At 41.6% G+C, this 18,447-nt stretch overlaps 1 protein-coding gene across 1 annotated transcript; it reads right to left on the reverse strand.

Annotated features, from left to right (window-relative positions):
• Positions 1–30: 30 nt before the first annotated feature.
• Positions 31–17,238, reverse strand: nbr1b (NBR1 autophagy cargo receptor b). Its single transcript, XM_026353732.1, has 23 exons — positions 16,985–17,238; positions 14,527–14,589; positions 13,985–14,003; positions 13,869–13,891; positions 13,299–13,487; positions 12,684–12,761; positions 12,323–12,585; positions 11,663–11,788; positions 10,754–10,960; positions 8,990–9,149; positions 8,429–8,512; positions 8,082–8,267; positions 7,833–7,949; positions 7,195–7,270; positions 6,680–6,790; positions 6,328–6,504; positions 5,879–6,163; positions 5,540–5,750; positions 5,210–5,452; positions 4,972–5,060; positions 4,434–4,509; positions 3,744–3,837; positions 31–3,561 (listed from the first exon to the last, which is right to left on the reverse strand). Exons 1-23 carry the CDS (start codon positions 17,084–17,086, stop codon positions 3,388–3,390), a joined length of 3,153 nt encoding a protein of 1,050 aa, XP_026209517.1. The 5' UTR covers positions 17,087–17,238; the 3' UTR covers positions 31–3,387.
• Positions 17,239–18,447: the final 1,209 nt, after the last annotated feature.

Raw genomic sequence — 18,447 nt, forward strand, 5'->3', positions numbered from 1 at the left:
ATACTATAATGAAATCAGTTGTACACACAATTTATCATAATCTTACAACAAGTGCTGTTTTATTAAATGGCTCCGTCAACACCAACCCCAAACCCTTCAAGTCTTCTCTTGTGCAAACAGTAAGACAATTTTCAATCAATATGATAACATTTCTTACAAAGGATAACAGCAACACACATACAGCAGAGCAAATTCAACCACTGCACAATAAGCCTAAAAATGCAACATCCACAGCTCTAATGTTTAACATTTCCAAACAGCCTTCAAGCATCCGAGAAGAAAAAAATAACACCTTAAAGAATCTCAATTCATAACATTTGTCATTGCTTCCAACTAAGTTCTGTATGTATTAATACATTTGTGAAGAAAAATAAAATACACATTTCACATTGATACACACTGTTTTGTTAAAGCTTGGAATGACTGTAATGTACACAGGCTTTAATGTGCTCTGCCACAGAACTCTGCTCCATCTGAACCCTTTGAAGATACAGAACATGGGACAGGATGCAAAATTACACCAGGAGCAATCACTTGAAGCAGCAATTGGCTCCTAGATTCTTACCACTTGTTTCTTTTGATTTGTGGCCCATTATATATTCACACTGGCTTGTTATAAGCAAATCAAAGGCTGTGTTCGTGGAGTAGTAACTTTTTTTGATGATATCCGCAAACTTATTGTGCTGAATTGTTACTCTGGTCAAATAGTTTACTTCATGCTAAAAACCCACATATGACAATATTCTGTGGTTGGTCCTTTTTGCCTATTCACAATAAATTAAACACAGCAGAGTTCTACTAGAACTTGACACAGCTTGCCAGTTTATTGCCGGCTTTCATCCGTGTTGTGAGGCATTCAGGGACACTACAGTGTAGGTCAAACATGTTTTATAAACCGCCAAAAAACAAAACAAAAACCAAAGTTTGAATTGAACCACAGCCAAAAATCGAGCTCTGAACCAAACGGTGGATTTGGAGAATCGTTGCACCCCCTACAGTCCATGAACAAACCAAACAAGCAAATGGACAATGTTTGAAATGAGCCAAAAAAGAAAAAAAATGTACTGTGTCTAGAACCACCACAGAATTAAAAAATTAATTGGAAAAAAAAAAACAGAAAGAAAAAAAAAACAACAACAGGCAGTCAAATTCATTATGCTCACTTAACGCTACAATTAGCAAGGTATACACAGGTGTTAAAGGAGGCAGGGTTTACATGTTCGCAAAGACTTTTTTTTTTTTTGCCCCATTCTTCAACCAATTCCATAACTTTTAATGTTAACGAAGGCGTGCAGCAACACAAATGCTGGAAACTGAAGAGTTTATAATGAAGATGCAGCCAGGAGGACTTCACCATTGCCTGCAGCTATTCACTGCAGGTACATTTTACCACACTTCATCTTTATACATTGGTCTGACTTTAATGAAGATTAAGAAGGAACACGGACAGTCCTTATTGTGAGAGCAGGTTAGCACGTTTAGGACAACAAACAGGATCAGGGAAGATACACGAAAAGAAAATCGTGTGAAAAATAGGGAAAAGATACATATATTAACTTTGTTTTTATTCAGTGAATGGTCCCTCTGTCCTATAAGCTATCAGATACTATCTTCAAATTTAAAGTCATATATGGGAATGTTTTTTCTCTTTTCAGTAGTCTACTACTAGCAGAAACTAGTAGTAGTAGTAGTTTCTACTGCACTCAACAATACAGGAGAGTGAGATATCCTCCAGTGATCCTGACAAAAGGTAATAAATAAAAACAGTAAAGATGACAATAAAAGATACCTGAACCTAAATGAACACAGTCGGTGCTCATGAAATACTTTTTGCCAACATTTACGAGTAGATAAGTGGCTCCAGTGCAATTACACATATATTTGCCCAACACGATTAGGTCTGAGCAGCAGTGTAGATGATTATGTAGCTCTGTAATAAAATGGAAAATTTCTGGGAATTAACTTTCAGATTGTTTACACTGTACATTTAACAGCCAAATGACAATATAATAAAAATGGGCACAATCTAAATAAAAATCTAATTTTGTCACAAATGAGTTCTGCTTATAAACACTGACTATAATAAACTGTCTAATAAAACCACAAATATTAAAAAATGCTAAACAAACAAACAAAAAAAACTTGATATAGTTGGTAAAGACTGACTTGTCTCATAACTCAATGTCTCAGAGATATATTCTTACTTCAGTTTGTCTGGCAAATTCAACACATTTACCACACTTGGGCACTGCATATTTACTGGAAACGTGAAATGCACAAACGCATGACGACAGAAGGCGGCACAATGGCAGGGAGAGCTTGAAGAGCTCATATGACAGCATTGGCCATTAGCTCGCCGGTCACAGTAAGTAATAAATTAGCCTTGGGACATTTTTGCGTGAGCATGTGCAGAAAAGTGCACACTCGGTAATCTGGCCAGAGCCTTTGTGCACCTTTCTTTGGAGACAGGTTACAGAAACTAAATTTAGTACTACCCCAAAGAATACCACCCATTTCAAGAGGTACTAAATCAGGTTTCAGGAACTTGTATCAGAGTGGGTGTGGGTGGATGGTTGTTTGGGTTGTCCCTCATCTCTGGTTAAAGGTAAAGCATGATGTGAAAGCACACATACACTCTCACGTTAACAGCAACCACAACACAGAGGGAAAACAGTGGAAAAGCAAACCAGAACTTTGCCACTGAATAGTTCAGGTAATGGGTAATTTCTCTATCAGTAAGTTCCTGCAGTTCACAAGAGCTACTTGTTGCCAGCCAATATATGAGAGCTTTATATGGATAGAGTGGATGGCATGATTAGCATGTGTCTATATTCTCTGAAATAACTGTCTAGCTATAAAAATGATCTGTGATGGGATGTGATCCCCTTGATGTCGTCAGTGCAGGTGTGAATATTTGTTATTATGTTTCTGCTTTGCACTTCATCATTTATCATTTTATCCCTGGCAAAAGAGATATGCAAGCGGGTCAATGCTAATAAATCTCTTCTTTAGTATACTAAAACCTCATGTTAGCTAGAGTCATCAGGTTAGGTTTAGTGTACTTCTCTATGCTTTTCAAAATAAACAGACTAATGCCAGCTTTACCACTGTGCCACCACCAAAGCTTAAAGTCAAAGTCATACTACAGGCAGTAGGTGTTTGTTGGTCTAGTACAGGAGCCCAGAGAGTTGCGGATGTCCTCTTATGTGTTCACAAAGCAGACTGGTCCCCATCCAACTGGATCAGTCAGAGGGGATGTGGGCAGAAAGAGGAATGTAAAAAGGTTGATGCGCAGAAATGAACTCTTCTTTTCCCGTCTTTCTCTTCATCCATCACTTTATTTCCTCGTCTATCTGCTTTGTTTCCTTTTCGCTCCACTTCTTCTGGTCAGTAGCGAGTTGAGTACCAGTCATTGTCGGTCATCTGAACAAGCTCGTTCACTACATCTAGCAGGTTGTAGTTGTGTTTCTTCAGCAGACACTGGTTCAGCTGCCGGTCTCCAAAGCCCATCTCCACCAGCACGGCCATCATGGTGTCCTGGGTGGATTCATCCACTGGAGGCTGCAGGGGTACAACATCAGATCATTCAATGAAATCTGCTACTGATTATATCAAAACTAATGTAACATATGTGTACAGCATATGTGAATTGACTAAGTGAACAATTAATTGCTCGCTAAACCAAACAGCAACTATGACGGCTCAGACACAGTAAGTTGATTAATAGCGAGCAGCTTGCTGACCTGTGTGGGGCCTTGTCCAGTGAACAGGGCTTTGTAAGCCGAAGCAGCTACAGACAGAGCCCCCTTCACCAGGCCGCTTGTGATGCCAGGGTGACTGAGGAGAGACAATAAGAAGGTTATAACATCCGCTGTTCCATTTTCGTTCATTTACAGCATTTAACAACGGCAAGCTCTTTAATTTGTTTGTTAGGGTTAATCAATGAAACTGCGCTGTATTCAGAGCTTAAAGGATAAGGTCAATGATTTTCTGTGACAAATGAACTAAAGCAGGCTGTGGATTCAGACACGTAGACACAACTTTTCCTTTTGTGTTTTGGAATGTTTTAAAAATAAGATGTAGAAAACTAGTGGTACGATTCTATAATATTTGAGACTACGCCAGAAAATTCAAACCAGAGGAACCTACCAGAGCTTATTAGCCATACAGAGGTGCAGATGAATTTTGCAATACCACTGTGTGATTGCATTACAATGTTAAATTTGCCCAATTGAGTAATCAAGGCGTCGTTATGCATCTACCTGTACAATATACTGTTGTTTCTTTCATTCACAACAGTTGATCCACTTGCATTTCAAAAACCAACATTTCATTATTCCTTAACTGCATGAGCTTCATTGTCTATGATTTAGTTTGAAGTAACACACTGATGCCAGTTTGTGTATATGTGGGTGACTGTGTGTGTGTGAGACCTAGGGTCCTCGGGGTTGTCCTCAGCATCCTCTGTAGAATCAGCTCCATTTGCTGAAGGTTGTTCAGGACCAGAGGCTGCGACACAACAACAACAAATAAAATCACATTATCCTGGACTCAACATCAAAAAACGACCCATCTAATTTGTAATCACACTTTTATATTAGGGTTGTATATTGGCAATGAAATGGCGATAAAATAAGTATTATGACACAAGGATTACGATCCAGTACATTAAAAGTTAAAAGTGAGTGAAATGCATTTCAGAATTTTTTATATTTTTTTCTAATTTCAGAAAAAAAAAAAAAAACTCACACGATACACAACACTACCATCTAGTGCGCTGGGGTTTAAATACAACCTAACATACCTAACTCTTTGCATGTAAACTATTATAAAGGAAGGGGTACCACATAACACAATATCACAATACTGACGTTTATCAATATTGTACTTCCACCCCCATTAAAATGAAGAAACTTTAAGAATAAGAAGAAAGTAACTCCTCTGTGAGCTGTTAGCACCATATGTGCTTACCCTCCTCACTTTGGTACAGTTCTGAGCCCTCTGCTCCTTCCCCAGCAGCAGCAGCAGGATCTACATCTGCTTCTCCACTGCTCTCTGGACTGTACAAATGCAGGACCAAGACAGTTAAGACAAGTATTTCAAAGCAATGCAATAAAAAAAAAAAAAAAAAAAAAAAAAGCCAGAGCAGCAGAGTCATTGCTTTACTTAACTAATGCTGTCCTTAACTAAACCTATCCTTTATACTGACCTTGGTGTGATGATGGCTTTAGGTGGTGCCACCACTTCAGGTGTCAGCGGCTCATCATCCAGCGTTTGAGACGTGCACAGCATGTCGTTGGCGCTGCTGGTGCCCGACAATTCTGTCCCCGCAGCTTCATCCGTTTCCCCTAGCTCCCCTTCTGGGGTGGTGCTGCCTGGGTGGTCAGAAGATGGAGTGTCTGGGTCTGTGGGGGTCTTGGCTGGGATGTCACCAGGCTGGGACAGAGCGGAGCTAGGAACAGGACATGGAAAGGGGCATCAAAAGGGATGACAGGCACCATCCAACAGCCACGTTACTGCCGAGCTCAGAAGGACATACCTGTACATAGACTCCCCAAGTGGTCGACTGGTGTCAAAACAGTCTGGGAGGATGATGATGTAATCTTCTGACGAGGTGGAGGAAGAGCGACTCCTCCCCCCTTCTCTTTTTTCCTCTCCCTCTTTCTCCTTGTCCTTCTCTGCCTCCTTCTCACTCTCCTTCACCCCAGACTCCACACAGATGCTTTCCATGGGTGACTCCTCAACTTCATCTGTAATGGGATCAAGGCAGTAACGAATAAGATAGAATACTGTTTAGAGTTTAACAGACTGTCTATTCTTGTTGTAAGAAGACCTATCCTCAGGACCACAACTCTACTATTCTGTCTTCTGTTGTCACCTGTGGCTTCGTGCTCCTGCAGTGTGGCGGCCCTGGCCGACGCGTGGAGCGGGGTCGGAGCTGAGCTGGGGCCAGGCCCCGGGTTCAGGGCCACTGAGAGGGGAGCAGGTAGGGAAGCTGTCAGAGAGGAAGGGAAGGAAGCCTTCAGGGTAGCTGGGGGTTTCACTGTGTTTGAGCTGCTGCTGCTGCTGCTGCTGCTGCTGCTGTCGGGGCTCCCCTCTGTTTTCACCGTTTTACTCTTCACACACGAGGAGGTGGAGCCGCCCTGAGCAGCCGGGCGCACCACTGTCATAGAAAAGAGGATCAAAGTGTACAGCAAAAGAAATGTCGGGTCACTGTGTAGGGGTGGAGTTTACCCTGCTAGTCTTTAAGGTAAAATGATATTGTAAAAACTAATAGACTAACAGTTATTTTACAAGAATAGCTTCAAGCCTGTGGCCGTGACTCACCTTTACCTGTCCCAGGACGGGACCCTCCCAGAGGAGCATGATCGGGGGCCTCCTCCAGAGTCATTGATCGAATCACAGTCTCACAAACAAACTGAGTCCCGCTGATGTCATCCTCCCCTTCCTCCTGGGCTGGCACTCCACCACCTTCAGCCTTAGATCCTGTCCCATGGGGGGCATCTGTGGACCAATAACAACAGGACAGTCTTATACCGACAAGGGACCTTGTTTATTGGCTGTGTGTGCTTCCCTGTTAACTTGAGCCAGCTCCACTTTGAATTTTATTTCAAATATTAATCTATCAACAAAGCTCCAGTATGAGGGGGAAAAAAGCAGGAATAGGAAACACCATTACCCATGATGCTATTGATGACCTCTGCTTCTTCCTGGATCAGACCCAAAGAGGGACTGCTCTTGTCCTGCAGATGGCTGTCTTGAGGCAGAGGGGAAATGCAGGGAGTCATGTCTGGATGAAACAAATGAAGACATAAAGCTTAATAGATGTGTTTGTTTATCAGTCAGGTCCCTACAGTTACAAGTGCAATATTACAAAAAAACGCTGCCTGTACAGTCAACATCTCCTCCAACTTCCTGAATGCTGCAGAATAGATATAAAGACAAGGAAATAAAAGCTGAAATTATTAACTTTTGATCTCAAGCTAAAAATGTCATCACTGTCTTCAACACTAATGAATTAGCCTGGCCAGTCTGCCTGGAGAATATATATGAAATCAGATCCCTCCTTTCCTGTGAATTTGACCAATACCAGAAGATGTCTCATAATATTAATATTACATAGCACTCATGTCCATGTAGCCACACCCATTGTTTAAAACCCAAATACAAGCAACTGGAGACCACATTTCTTACCCGCAGGGGTGTTGTTTGGGACACTTTCCAACTCTTGGACGATGTTGATGTCCAACAACTCGAAAGACAGAAGATCCTGAGCAACAGACGACAGATATCTAAGTAAAGATGCTTTGGTGCTGCATCCTGGTGTTGGAGGCAGTATTGTTAGGGCTTTGATATACTGTATGGTAAGTGATAAAATATCACAGCATCTGAGGTACCTGAGAGTGTTTTTGCTTCCTGTCAGCAGGTATCTCTAGGGTGTACAGACTCTGGTTTAGTTTTGAAGGGAGCTGGGTCTTGGGACAGTACTGAGCTTCTTTATTTATTTATTTGAAGATTGTTTTAGAATAGAGACGAAGGATGTTTAGTATTCTGTCTGGGATATTAGGCTGACAGTTTGACCCTAATCCTTTTGTTGCTTTCTTTGGGGAGTCAGCCTTTACCCTCTTTCTCTTTATCCTAAAAGAATGTAGTAGTGTAACCTTGCTACTTTACTAGCTAGGAGACTGATCCTGATGAAGGGCAAACACCACTACTAGTAAAGCTACTGGAATCAGTAGGGGGAGAAAAGGTTGAACTCATTTATCTGTAAAACTAAACATCAGCTGCAGTATTAGTCTACAGCAGAGTAATGACTGTGTATTGTGTGTTACCTGTGCAGTGAGGAGGTCCACAGAGGGGATATAGTACTCTTCTTGATCCACTGACATTAAAGGTTGCTCCCTGGAAGCCGCACATGCTTTTCCATCCTTTGCCACTGGGTTCTTACCCTGCAGAGAAAAATGACTAATTACATTTAAGTGCACTGAAATATGTCTCTGTGTGTATTTTAGTTCATTAACATAGTTACCATCAAGCTGATATAGGTTTACTGTTTTCATACATCCACTCATTTGCCCTACCTGTGGCGTGACACAGGGTGACACCAATATCCCATCAGCCATCATGGGTGCTGGGGCCAGAGGGTCGACTACGATGCTGCACCACACTCTTGGTCCAAACTGCTCCCCAGCGTGGGCCAGACGCCAGTGGGAGGTGTAAGAGCCCTCCACAGCTGGAGTACACAGTGCCACACTCACTACCCCAACCTGGAAAGGAGGAACATACAGCACAGTTCACGTGCCGCAGCAGTAACGTGCCGACCAAATCCAAGTGAATCAGTCTTATACAGAGAAAGAGAGAAATATGATGCAGTTGTCAAATTTCCACAGACATGAGTGAAAAGAACTTCCTCGTGTTGCCGTCTCACCTGTCCTGGCTGGAGGAAAGGAACGGACACTTCCCTCCAACGGTCCCCAGATCCCACCGCCAGGTTTCCCCACATGAACTTCAGCTGCAGGATGCAAACAGGACATAATATGATGCTCATTTGTGAATGGGACAATAATTTTACTTTATTATAATAATTATTAGAAGCTTAACTAATCAAAAGTTCATTATTAAATGAATAATGCTCACATAACTTTGTGTAACGCATAAAGTATCTCGTACAAACACACACACACACACACACACACACACACACACAGGTGCTAAGAATAGGTAGGTACTTAATGAGGTATTTGTACTTTACTGAAGTAAATTTTTAGAGCTTGTACTTAATGCTTGACTTAAGTGGTACTTCTACTTGTAATTGAGAATTATTTTAGGGAAGTACCTGCACTTTGACTTAACTTTATGTACTGTGATGTGTAACTTCCAGTTTGACTTTAGCCATTCTCTCGCTGACTCTTGGGACAGATTTCCACTGAGCCTATTATTTCTCTGAATCCATGGAAAAAAAGCAGATGACTAGTCTAGAGGTCTTTACCTTGGTGTCAGCACTCCAGGTAATGGTACCAGTGTTCCTCATTTTCCAGTATTTGATAAACTTGGTCCCAGGACGCAGTCGGGTTCCATCAGGAAGGTTCTCATCCAGAAATGTGGCCGTCATGGCCGGGACCACCAGGGGACAGGGACGCTTTGGACGCCTGGGCAAGAAATAGAATCCATTTGTCCTCCAACAACAGTGAGTTGTTCTATAGTTGACATTTATTTGTTGCCGCTTCCAACAACTTTGAATATATATTTGAATTTGAACTTCAACTGTTTCATCAATCCACCAATCGTAGATATGCATTTCGACCATTTATCCATACTTTGGCATTCAGTTGTAACAGCAAACATAACATTAAAATATAACTGTATTGCTGTTTTTATTCAGAAATGAATCTGACTGCAGAGGTAACGAGTTGGATGAAGGCAACAGAAAAACATGGTGAGTTATTTGGACATAGCCCAACCAGTCGTGTATTGTTATGATTAACTAGACCCCAGTCTTACTGCAAATCGATCCTTATCCATTAATTCCTTCCTGCTGCAGCGCTTCACATAGTAGAGGTCTGAATAGCGTTCTCCCCTAGCTCCTCAACACTCAATCTGTGACCATAATTGTTGTTGTTGTACTCGACCCGCTTCAGCTGTGTTTTGAGAGCAAATCATTTCTATTATGTGCAAAACTAGCAAAAGCACATGAAGGTTCATTCACCTGTAATGTTTGGAATGTGATGTATATCCAACGTGCGTGTTAAAAAGTTTGGGATCACTTGCAAATGTCTTTGTTTGCCAAAGAAAAACACATTTTCATGCAATTCACAAACAATTAAAAATTACTCTGATTTTTAAAGAATGATCTACTAAGTCAAGTTAATCATTTTCAAGGTTAACTGATTATGAGAAAACCCTTTTGCAACTGTGTTGCTCAGCTGAGAACAGTTGTACTAATGATGTAAACAAGGGAGCATGGTGTTCTTTAGGTTAGTTTAATGTCTGAACATCAGCAGTTCTTTGTTTACAGGTTCCAAGGGATACCAATAGAGAAAAAGAAAGAACTTTCATTAGAGACCTGTCAGTCTATTGTTGTCTTTAGAAAGAAAGACTACTCAGGAGCCCCCGATACACAACTGTGCATGAAGAAAAATATCTGAGAGTGTGTAGTTTAAGACAAAGACGCCTCACAGGTCCTCAACTAGCAGCTGCACTAAATATTACATGTCAAACACCAGTGTCAGCATGAACAGCGAGGAGGAGACACAGATGCTAGAACAGTGCTTAATACTTTTAGTCAAGCAGGCGGAGGCAGAAGGTGGTAAAATAGGAGATTTACAAAGAGCCAGGCTGTAATTGCTTTTTGATGAAGGAAAAGTTTGAAAAACATATTCATCAAAACTATTATTTCCGACTCTATTCTAGACTAATTGTATGTGTGTTTCCTTGGAAAACAATAAAATATCCAAGTGATCCCAAACTTTTGAGTGGTAGTGTCACATTAAACAGTATGCCACCAAGGCCGGGTGCCAGTTACCTGTGTAACACCTACACTGGAGCATCTTTAGGGTGGAGTTTTAAAGTGCAGCGTAAATAGACAAAGACGCCTTAATCAGGTCAACACCTACTCACCACTATGACGTAAAAGAGGCTAGTAACAATTCTCGCAATTCATTCTTCCACGATGACTTCATTCATTCACTCTTTTACTCAGTAACATAGGTCTAAGAATTGCACCGTGTACTAATGTTTGTTTTTGGAGACCTACTCTGGGCTGTTGTGCTGGGTGGCACGAGGCTGCAGAAGAACGGGGGAGGAGCTTCCATCTCTGTGGGAGGAGCTCCATTGTATGCCCCGCCTCTCCATCCTCAGCTGTTTCCGGATCTCCTTGACCTCGGCCTTCAGCAGGCGCTTCTCTGCTTTCAACCGCTGCTTCTCTGCCTTCCGGAAACTGCGGTCACCTCGCCTGTAGAACCTGGAGGAAGAAACCCTACAAGTCAAACTGGCTTTCTATATTAGTGTAAAAAGTCAAAAAGCTAATATGATATGATAACATGATCATCCATATCATGTTGTATCATTCTAGTGTGCGTGATAGTGCATATGTTGTGACTCTGCCTTTTCACTTAAATTATTTTTTAACAGAAGTAAAAGTCAGCTGTACTTTTATTGACACATGCAGCTACTGAGAGGATTTTATTCCCAGGATTTGCATTACTTTGTGTTTGCTGTACAGAACAAAGAACTGAATACAGCGTACAAATTTGTCAGCAAGCTAATTTGCTTTCAGACTTTATGCTAAGCTAACCATCTCCTGACTTGTGGTTCTGGTAATTATTAAAAATGTGCATGCTAATATGCTAAACTAAGAGAGTAATAACACTACTTAATACTTAGAACTAACTCACAGAGCCACTCTCCTGGCCCTAGACATTAGTAAATAGACTGAGAGTCCATTTACTCAGTGACGAACAATTTAATTACAGACAAATTCTACTATTACTTACATTTATATAAAAAAAATATGTTTAAATGCACTGTATATGAACAGTTAATGCTACTTCTATACTAGTGCATCAGTAACATCAATGCAATAATATATTAGTTCAACACTTGTGACTATAAGAATATGAAGCTAGGTTAAAGTAATTGTAATAGAAGTTTTGTTGTGTCATACTTGCTGTGGTCAGGAGCAGGCGATCCATGCTCTGGGATGGACAGAGGAGTCCTGGCTCTCACCAGGTTGTGACTGGGATCATGAGAGAAGCTGCAGGGCTCGCATAGAGTACAGGAGGTGCACACACTGAGGAGGACAGGAACCAGGAGAAGAAAGAGAGGACAAAAAATGACATATAGGGAGGGTGGGGGAGACAGAAGAAGACAGAAAATTGAAAGAGAAACAGAAAATGAGGAGAGAAGTCGATACCAGCTAAAGCTGACACAATGAATAATGTACCATGCACCCTGCTCCTTGTGTGTAAGTGATGCTAGAGCTGGGACTCCTCAGTTGTATATCAAAGCATAAAAAACATATCTTAAAATGGCTAAAAAGTGGATGAGTAAAGCCTAACCCTAACCCCTAAATATCGTAAAACCGGGTTGTGGTTTGAGCGGGACTGTTTACAGCTGGGTGCACCGCCTAAGTCTTGATGTCATAATGAGGTTGCCAGGTCTGCGGGATCCTGACCAGTTTACAAACCAAAACCATCTGCCATGCTTCCAAATTTCATGCTAAGCTAACCATGTCCTGGTTTCAGCTCTGTACTTAACATGCAGACATGAGACCGACATCTTTAACACACATACAATCAGCTGGTTAGCTGATGATAACACAGACCTGCACTGGTATCCCCCTCCAGTAGTCTGGCCCCTGCACGAGGAGCAGGGAGGAGTAGAGGAGGATGGAGCTCCAGGTAAGGTGGAGGACACCTCAGGGACCTGCTGGGCCTCTGCTCCCCCTACTGCTTCCCCTCTACCTCCCCCTGCTGCTCCTCCCCCTCCTCCTCCTCCTCCTCCTCCAATAGGCTTGTGAATGCAGCACTGCCCAGAGAACTCCCTGCAGATCTTCTCCACCGCCTCGCGGACCACCTGGTCCTTAAACTGGAGGAATAATGTGGAACGGCAGAACCAATATCTTAGTAATCCATCAGTTCCTCCAGCATATAACTTCAGTGTCAGCTCCATCAGGTGGTTCTTACCTTCTCCATGTAAGAGGTGAACCAGGCTGGAGGAGTCTTGTCTTCTTCTTTGGTTCCTTTTACTTCTTTTACGATCACCTTATCAACATAAGGAGAGAATATTCACTCTGCAGAAACTCTACATTTGCAGCAGCTTCGAACTGACTGAACACACCTAATGTAGGTAACCAGCAGTGGGTAGGGGCAGGGATAGTTAGGAAACAAGCACGACAATGGGGCTTGAGGTGCATGTTTGAGAACGCCTACCATAGAGAAATACAAGTAATTTCATTAAGTATACAAGTATTTTCTTCAAGTGTCTTTAGCTGTCATATATGGTAAACAACATTCCCAGCAGCCTAAATACAGGGCTCAGTTTTAAGGCAAAATAAACCAGATAAAAAGAAAATCTTGCTTGTGAAGACGTTAGAAAACACAAGCTTAAAACACAACTTAATCTTAAACCACAAGACATTTCACACACATATTATGTCTCCTCTGAACACCTTCAAAGGGCATAGTAGATCACTCACAAAGCTCCCACCATTTTCAAGACTGCACAAACTATTTATTGCTTGCTATTTGGGATCTTAGTGAATCAAGCCGCGTGTGTCCAACTGGAAACATTGTTCTTACCATTCCCTGCTCTGGCACTGCAGCCTGAACTTTCCGACTGACCACCTGGGCCAGGGTGGGGCAGTGCTGCGGGGGTCTGAAGCCTCTCTTGGGCTCCGCTCCACTGGCCTTAGTGGTAGAGACCCTTGCCGGCTGGCCTCGGGTCTCATAGACGTTCATGTGCAGTCGGTTGCCCTGCCTTGAAGCACTCTGGGACACAAATTGGAAGATTAGTCTCACTCGCTGCTTTAAGGAAGTGCTCCCACACAAACCTTTGTCCTCAAAGACAAAAGACAAAAAAGGTTTGTGTGGGAGCACTTCCTCAGAAGGACAGAGGTTGTTGTTGTTGTGTAGATTGTATGAACTGTAAAACTGAACGCATCAGGCAGAGTTGGGATTCATGACACTGAGCTACTGGATTGGAGTTTTATTTGATTTTATACTTTGCTAGAGTCAAGTTGATGCTGTATACTGGTACTGCCATTATACCAGTAACTCAAGCTAAGGTAAAATCGGATGCACTGTACTTTTTTGCTTCCTTTTAGTGCACACTGTAAATGTGAAGAGTAATTGCACTTTACATCGACTTACCTTCAGTGCCTCCTCATACTCGACTAGAATAAAAGCAGAAACAGCATTTATTTTTAACAGGACATTAACATGCTCTTCAACCTACATTCCATAAAGATTTGATTACGTTCACATACCTTGGCTGTTAATGGATACCTGGAGGATGAAAGAAGAAGATTTTGATGTAAATGTGGACTTTTTAACTGCAGTGTCAGTTTAGTTCTGGTTCGGTAACAGAGTTCGAAGAACTAAAGACCCTTTAGTTCCTGGTTCACTCCACCAATTTACACATGGACAAGTTTACTAGTGATGAGAAATACTTATTAGCCTGTAAAAAATGTTTCGCTCTGGAGGATTCTTGGTCATGAAATTATAGTTTCATTAGGGAAATATTGGAGTTTTAAATTTTTAAAAGGTATTTAAAAGGTATTTAAAAGGTATGGGGAATTACTAGGTAGGCCGTAAAGAAAGATGCTCCCAAGTTGCACTATGGGAAATGCATCCAATCGTTCACCCTATGTTAGGAACTCTGACTCTGATGCACCAGTATTCACCACTGTTTTCTAATCAGATTTTTCCAGCTCTCCATCTTTACAGAAGTGTAATGCTATATTGCTCGACTGCTAAAATAAAAGTGGATAATCAGCAAATGACAACAATGACAGACAGGGTCTCTCACCTCTTCATTCTCTTCATCAAAATAGGTCAGCTGAAGGCTGCAGAGGCCAAAGGAGCGCTTCACCTGCACACAAAACACAGACAGACAGGCACATCTGATAAGAACAGAGGATGATGGGTCAGCTGTTCTTAATCTAGCCATCCCTGCTCAGCCACAGGAAGCTGTATTCATGGACTGGGCTCTATTCACCCTCCTGCTGGCTCTTTACTGGCTGAGAGCTGGACACTGTATCCAGGTAACGATCTTCCCTCCGTGTTCATTCATTCATTCATTACACTTCGACACGAATCAGTAAGATTTATGTATTATTCAACAAACCATGTCGAATGAAGAGCAGACAACGCTAAGTCTTAAACAGCCAGACCGCTTGCATCTCTCTCATTGGAAAAACAGCTCAAAGTAAAGTCTGACGTGTGTGACTCAGCAGCACTCAGGCAAATGAGCTCTTCCTGGGTGCCGCGGCCAAGAGACACGGATCATAAATCCCAACAGTGAAGGGCTCAAAAAACAATATTTCACCCTCTTACCTGGCACATGGTTGTTTACAATACCACCACACATCTTTAGACTTTTGACCTCGGTCTTCAGTATGACTCCATTATTAGAAATCCACAAAAGTTCTTTTATTTTAAGTTATGTTTTAACTTGAAGCCAGAATAATGTTCATAGGCAAAAAAAAAAACCCAGTTGCTCAATCCAATTTATGACTTTTATGAATTTATAATTCTTCTCAAGCAAAGGTGGTTTTACAATATGTACCAGTTAAGAATTTAACAGATCAGACTAAAAAGATTCAAAGAATAAAACTGTAAAGCTAATGAAATAAACTAATTAACTATTGATATCTGAAATGTGTAAATACCCAGAGCCATTGTTAACTTTAGGACATCTCTTTCACCTATGAGCACAGACCTATTACTTGTTTTATTAATCCTTCCACACCAGTTCCTACATTAAACCAGTATTGTGCCATATGACCCAAGTTGGCTCTGTACCAGTCAACATAGTGCGAGTTTCAGACAACAGTGGTATGACGGTCAAGTGCTGCTGGAATTGTGACTTGTGTTATCACGGTGACTCATCAGTCACATGGTTTAAATGGCAGCCAAAGAAAGAGACGCAGATTGATCTATATCGTACGCACTGTGCCTCACCCTTCAAGCCCTTAGCAACAATAATCATAATAACAAACACCCATGATGCAGGTGTCTGTTACAAACATAATACATACAGTATGATGTATATCTAGGGGAGTCTAACTGTTTGTGTTTTATTTTTCCTGGTTCTCTGTTGCTGGATTTCAGACCAAATATAACAGAGTGATCTTTGGAACAGTTAAGAAAATGTCAACAGCCAGATTACTAACCACTCTGACTAGTCAGTAGTCAGGCTGTTGACAAATTCTCATGTGGTCCTGTGAAGCCAGCCTGCTCTAGAGCAGGTTAACTGTGCAGCATGTGTTACCATTGTAGTGTAGTCCAAATAGCTGGATAACCCCCTAATCTGGCTTCACTGTACAGGCCCCTGGCTTGACCTCCTAGAACCTTGAATTTGAACACAACCATCATCACCACCTACACCCCTACCCCACAGTGCAATGCTCCACATTTTAGAAATGTCTCCTCACGTCTGTCCCACTGTCATCAACTAAATATCTCAAGAATGCCTAGTAAGAATCTGGCAAACATCCTGTGGGCTCCCAGATGAACTGATTAGAACACAAGTCTGGACAGACATAAACCCCAACTGCGACCTGACTGGCTGGCAAAGGGATACCACTGTTAGGTGGTAATTCTTCTTTTAACAGATGTTTTCGCCCTTAGAAACAATAAAAGATCTGTGAATCGTGAATCTTTGACACAGACTGGTTTGATATTGCTGTGACACGTGATGGTGCTAGAACAGGTCGGAAACAGAAAGACATCTTCCTGCATAATGATCAACTATATAAAATGAAGTAACACGTTGATCTGACTGTACTGATAGGAATGTGTAATAGTGTCAGACCTTCAACAGGCCTGTGTCACAGTGGTAGTGAGCTCAGACCAGATGAATAGAGCTCAGATGGTGGATGTGTGATTCTAACTGATCAGACCAGTTACGGTGTGCTGGTAAACAGTGTTTCCATGACGACAAATGACTGTAATAACCCCGTAGCAGCTCGTGTATCCTCCCTGTCCTCTGAGACAACTTATCAGTGCTCTGCTCTCATATTCACTGATTTCTTGTTCATAGCTGACAGGACACACGCGACATTTAAATCAACCCGGAGTGTTTCCGCAGCATCTCTCTGTCTCCGGTGATAACGTAACGTTAGCTTGTTCATCCGTAGGTTGGCACGACACTCAATGTCATCACTCACAGCCGGTGACTGTAAGTGAGCGTGTGTACGAGCATTAGGCTACAGACACAGCAGCGGCCTGTGTGCGGTGATCGTGGTGTTTGGGAGCGAGCTTACCATGGCCTCCATCGACTCCCAGCTCTTGGTCTCGGATCCCGACAGGAGGACATTCTTGGAATTTCCCCTGAAATTCAGCTTCAGATTGATGTAGAAGTCCATGGCGCGGCCTGTCTGCGCTTTAACGCATATTAAACACGACGGACACGGAGCGTTCTTCCCGCACCAGCGAGGGTTACTAGGGTTAATCTCGCCAGTTCAGTCCACCGTGACTTATCCGACGGAGGATGAGGCGTATTTTGTGTTTACATCAGCGTCTAGGACACGCCCACCCTGCGCCATGTGTCCGGAAAAGCAAACGTAATGTCCGCTTACGTCACTGCGCAAAAAACGCAACTCTGCGGCTTTTTTGTTTATTTATTTATTTTAACTTTTCTTTTTACACATATGTAAACTACAAATAATACTATAACACATCAATGTATATATGTCGACAAGAAAAAAAAAACACATCAATATACAATTAAATGATTTCATAAAAACACAATGAAAACAAAGAAGAAAAACAAAAATACATTTCACAGAATGATTTTGATGTTAAATTTTTATAAATGGCTTGAAAACATTTTTGCTAATAAATAAAACAATGTATTTCTCTACACGTTTGTAAGATACAATGTCACAGATTAAGGAATTATCCATGGCTTTGAAAGTACTGCTGCCTCCTTTAGTCAGCTCTGTTTTTCACCACATGATGCAGCAGAATACCGTCTCTAAAGATTTCTCTACAGAATGACTTCAGAAACACAAACCTGCCTTTTGGAGTCGGAGCCAAGACCACAACCCAACAGAGATGCTGTGTTATGACATGAAGAGAGCTGTTGACACCAGGCGTCCTAAGAATATATCTGAGCCGAAGCAGCTCTGTGAGAAAGAATGGTCCAAAGTTCCTCCTGAACGTTGTGCAGGTCTAATCCACAGCTACAGCAAGAGCTTGTTGAGGTTATTGCTGCCAAAGGTGGTAATTAAAACACTGTTTCACTTACTTATTCCACCATCACTCTGTGTGTTTAATGGGTGTGTTCTATATGAAAGATGAACTAATGAAAGATCATGACTGTTTGTGTTTTATCAGATTAGAAATATTGTGTTTGTTGATATTTCTGACTTTAGTGAAGATCAGATCACATTTCATGATCATACATGCAGAAAAACAGCAAACTGCACTGCCATTACTTTTACTTTCCACTGCAATATTGCTGAATATTGCGTAACACTTGAATTTACATATAATTGTATTGTGTATTATTATTATTGATATTATTATTTTCTTACTCCATTGATCCTTCCCTTTCTTTAAACATGTTGTCTGTTCAGTTCTGTCTAAATCGTCCACCTTGAAATAACAACACCACAGACTATTTGTCTGTAAGTCTTTTCTATTCAGTGCTTCTGTCCATATCTATCTTTTGGGAGACTGAACAAAAACTTATGTGATTCTGTAGTGTTTTGTAGCTAATGCT

Source organism: Anabas testudineus, chromosome 8, assembly GCF_900324465.2.
Source record: "Anabas testudineus chromosome 8, fAnaTes1.2, whole genome shotgun sequence".
NCBI classification, from domain to species: Eukaryota; Metazoa; Chordata; class Actinopteri; order Anabantiformes; family Anabantidae; genus Anabas; species Anabas testudineus.

Coding starts and splice junctions, on each gene's coding strand:
- nbr1b (XM_026353732.1), bottom strand. CDS start 17,086: ATGGACTTCTACATCAATCTGAAGCTGAATTTCAGGGGAAATTCCAAG. Junction 8,513..8,989: donor CCTGGAGTGCTGACACCAAG/GTAAAGACCTCT, acceptor TGCATCCTGCAG/CTGAAGTTCATGTGGGGAAA. Junction 6,505..6,679: donor GGTCATCAATAGCATCATGG/GTAATGGTGTTT, acceptor ATTGGTCCACAG/ATGCCCCCCATGGGACAGGA.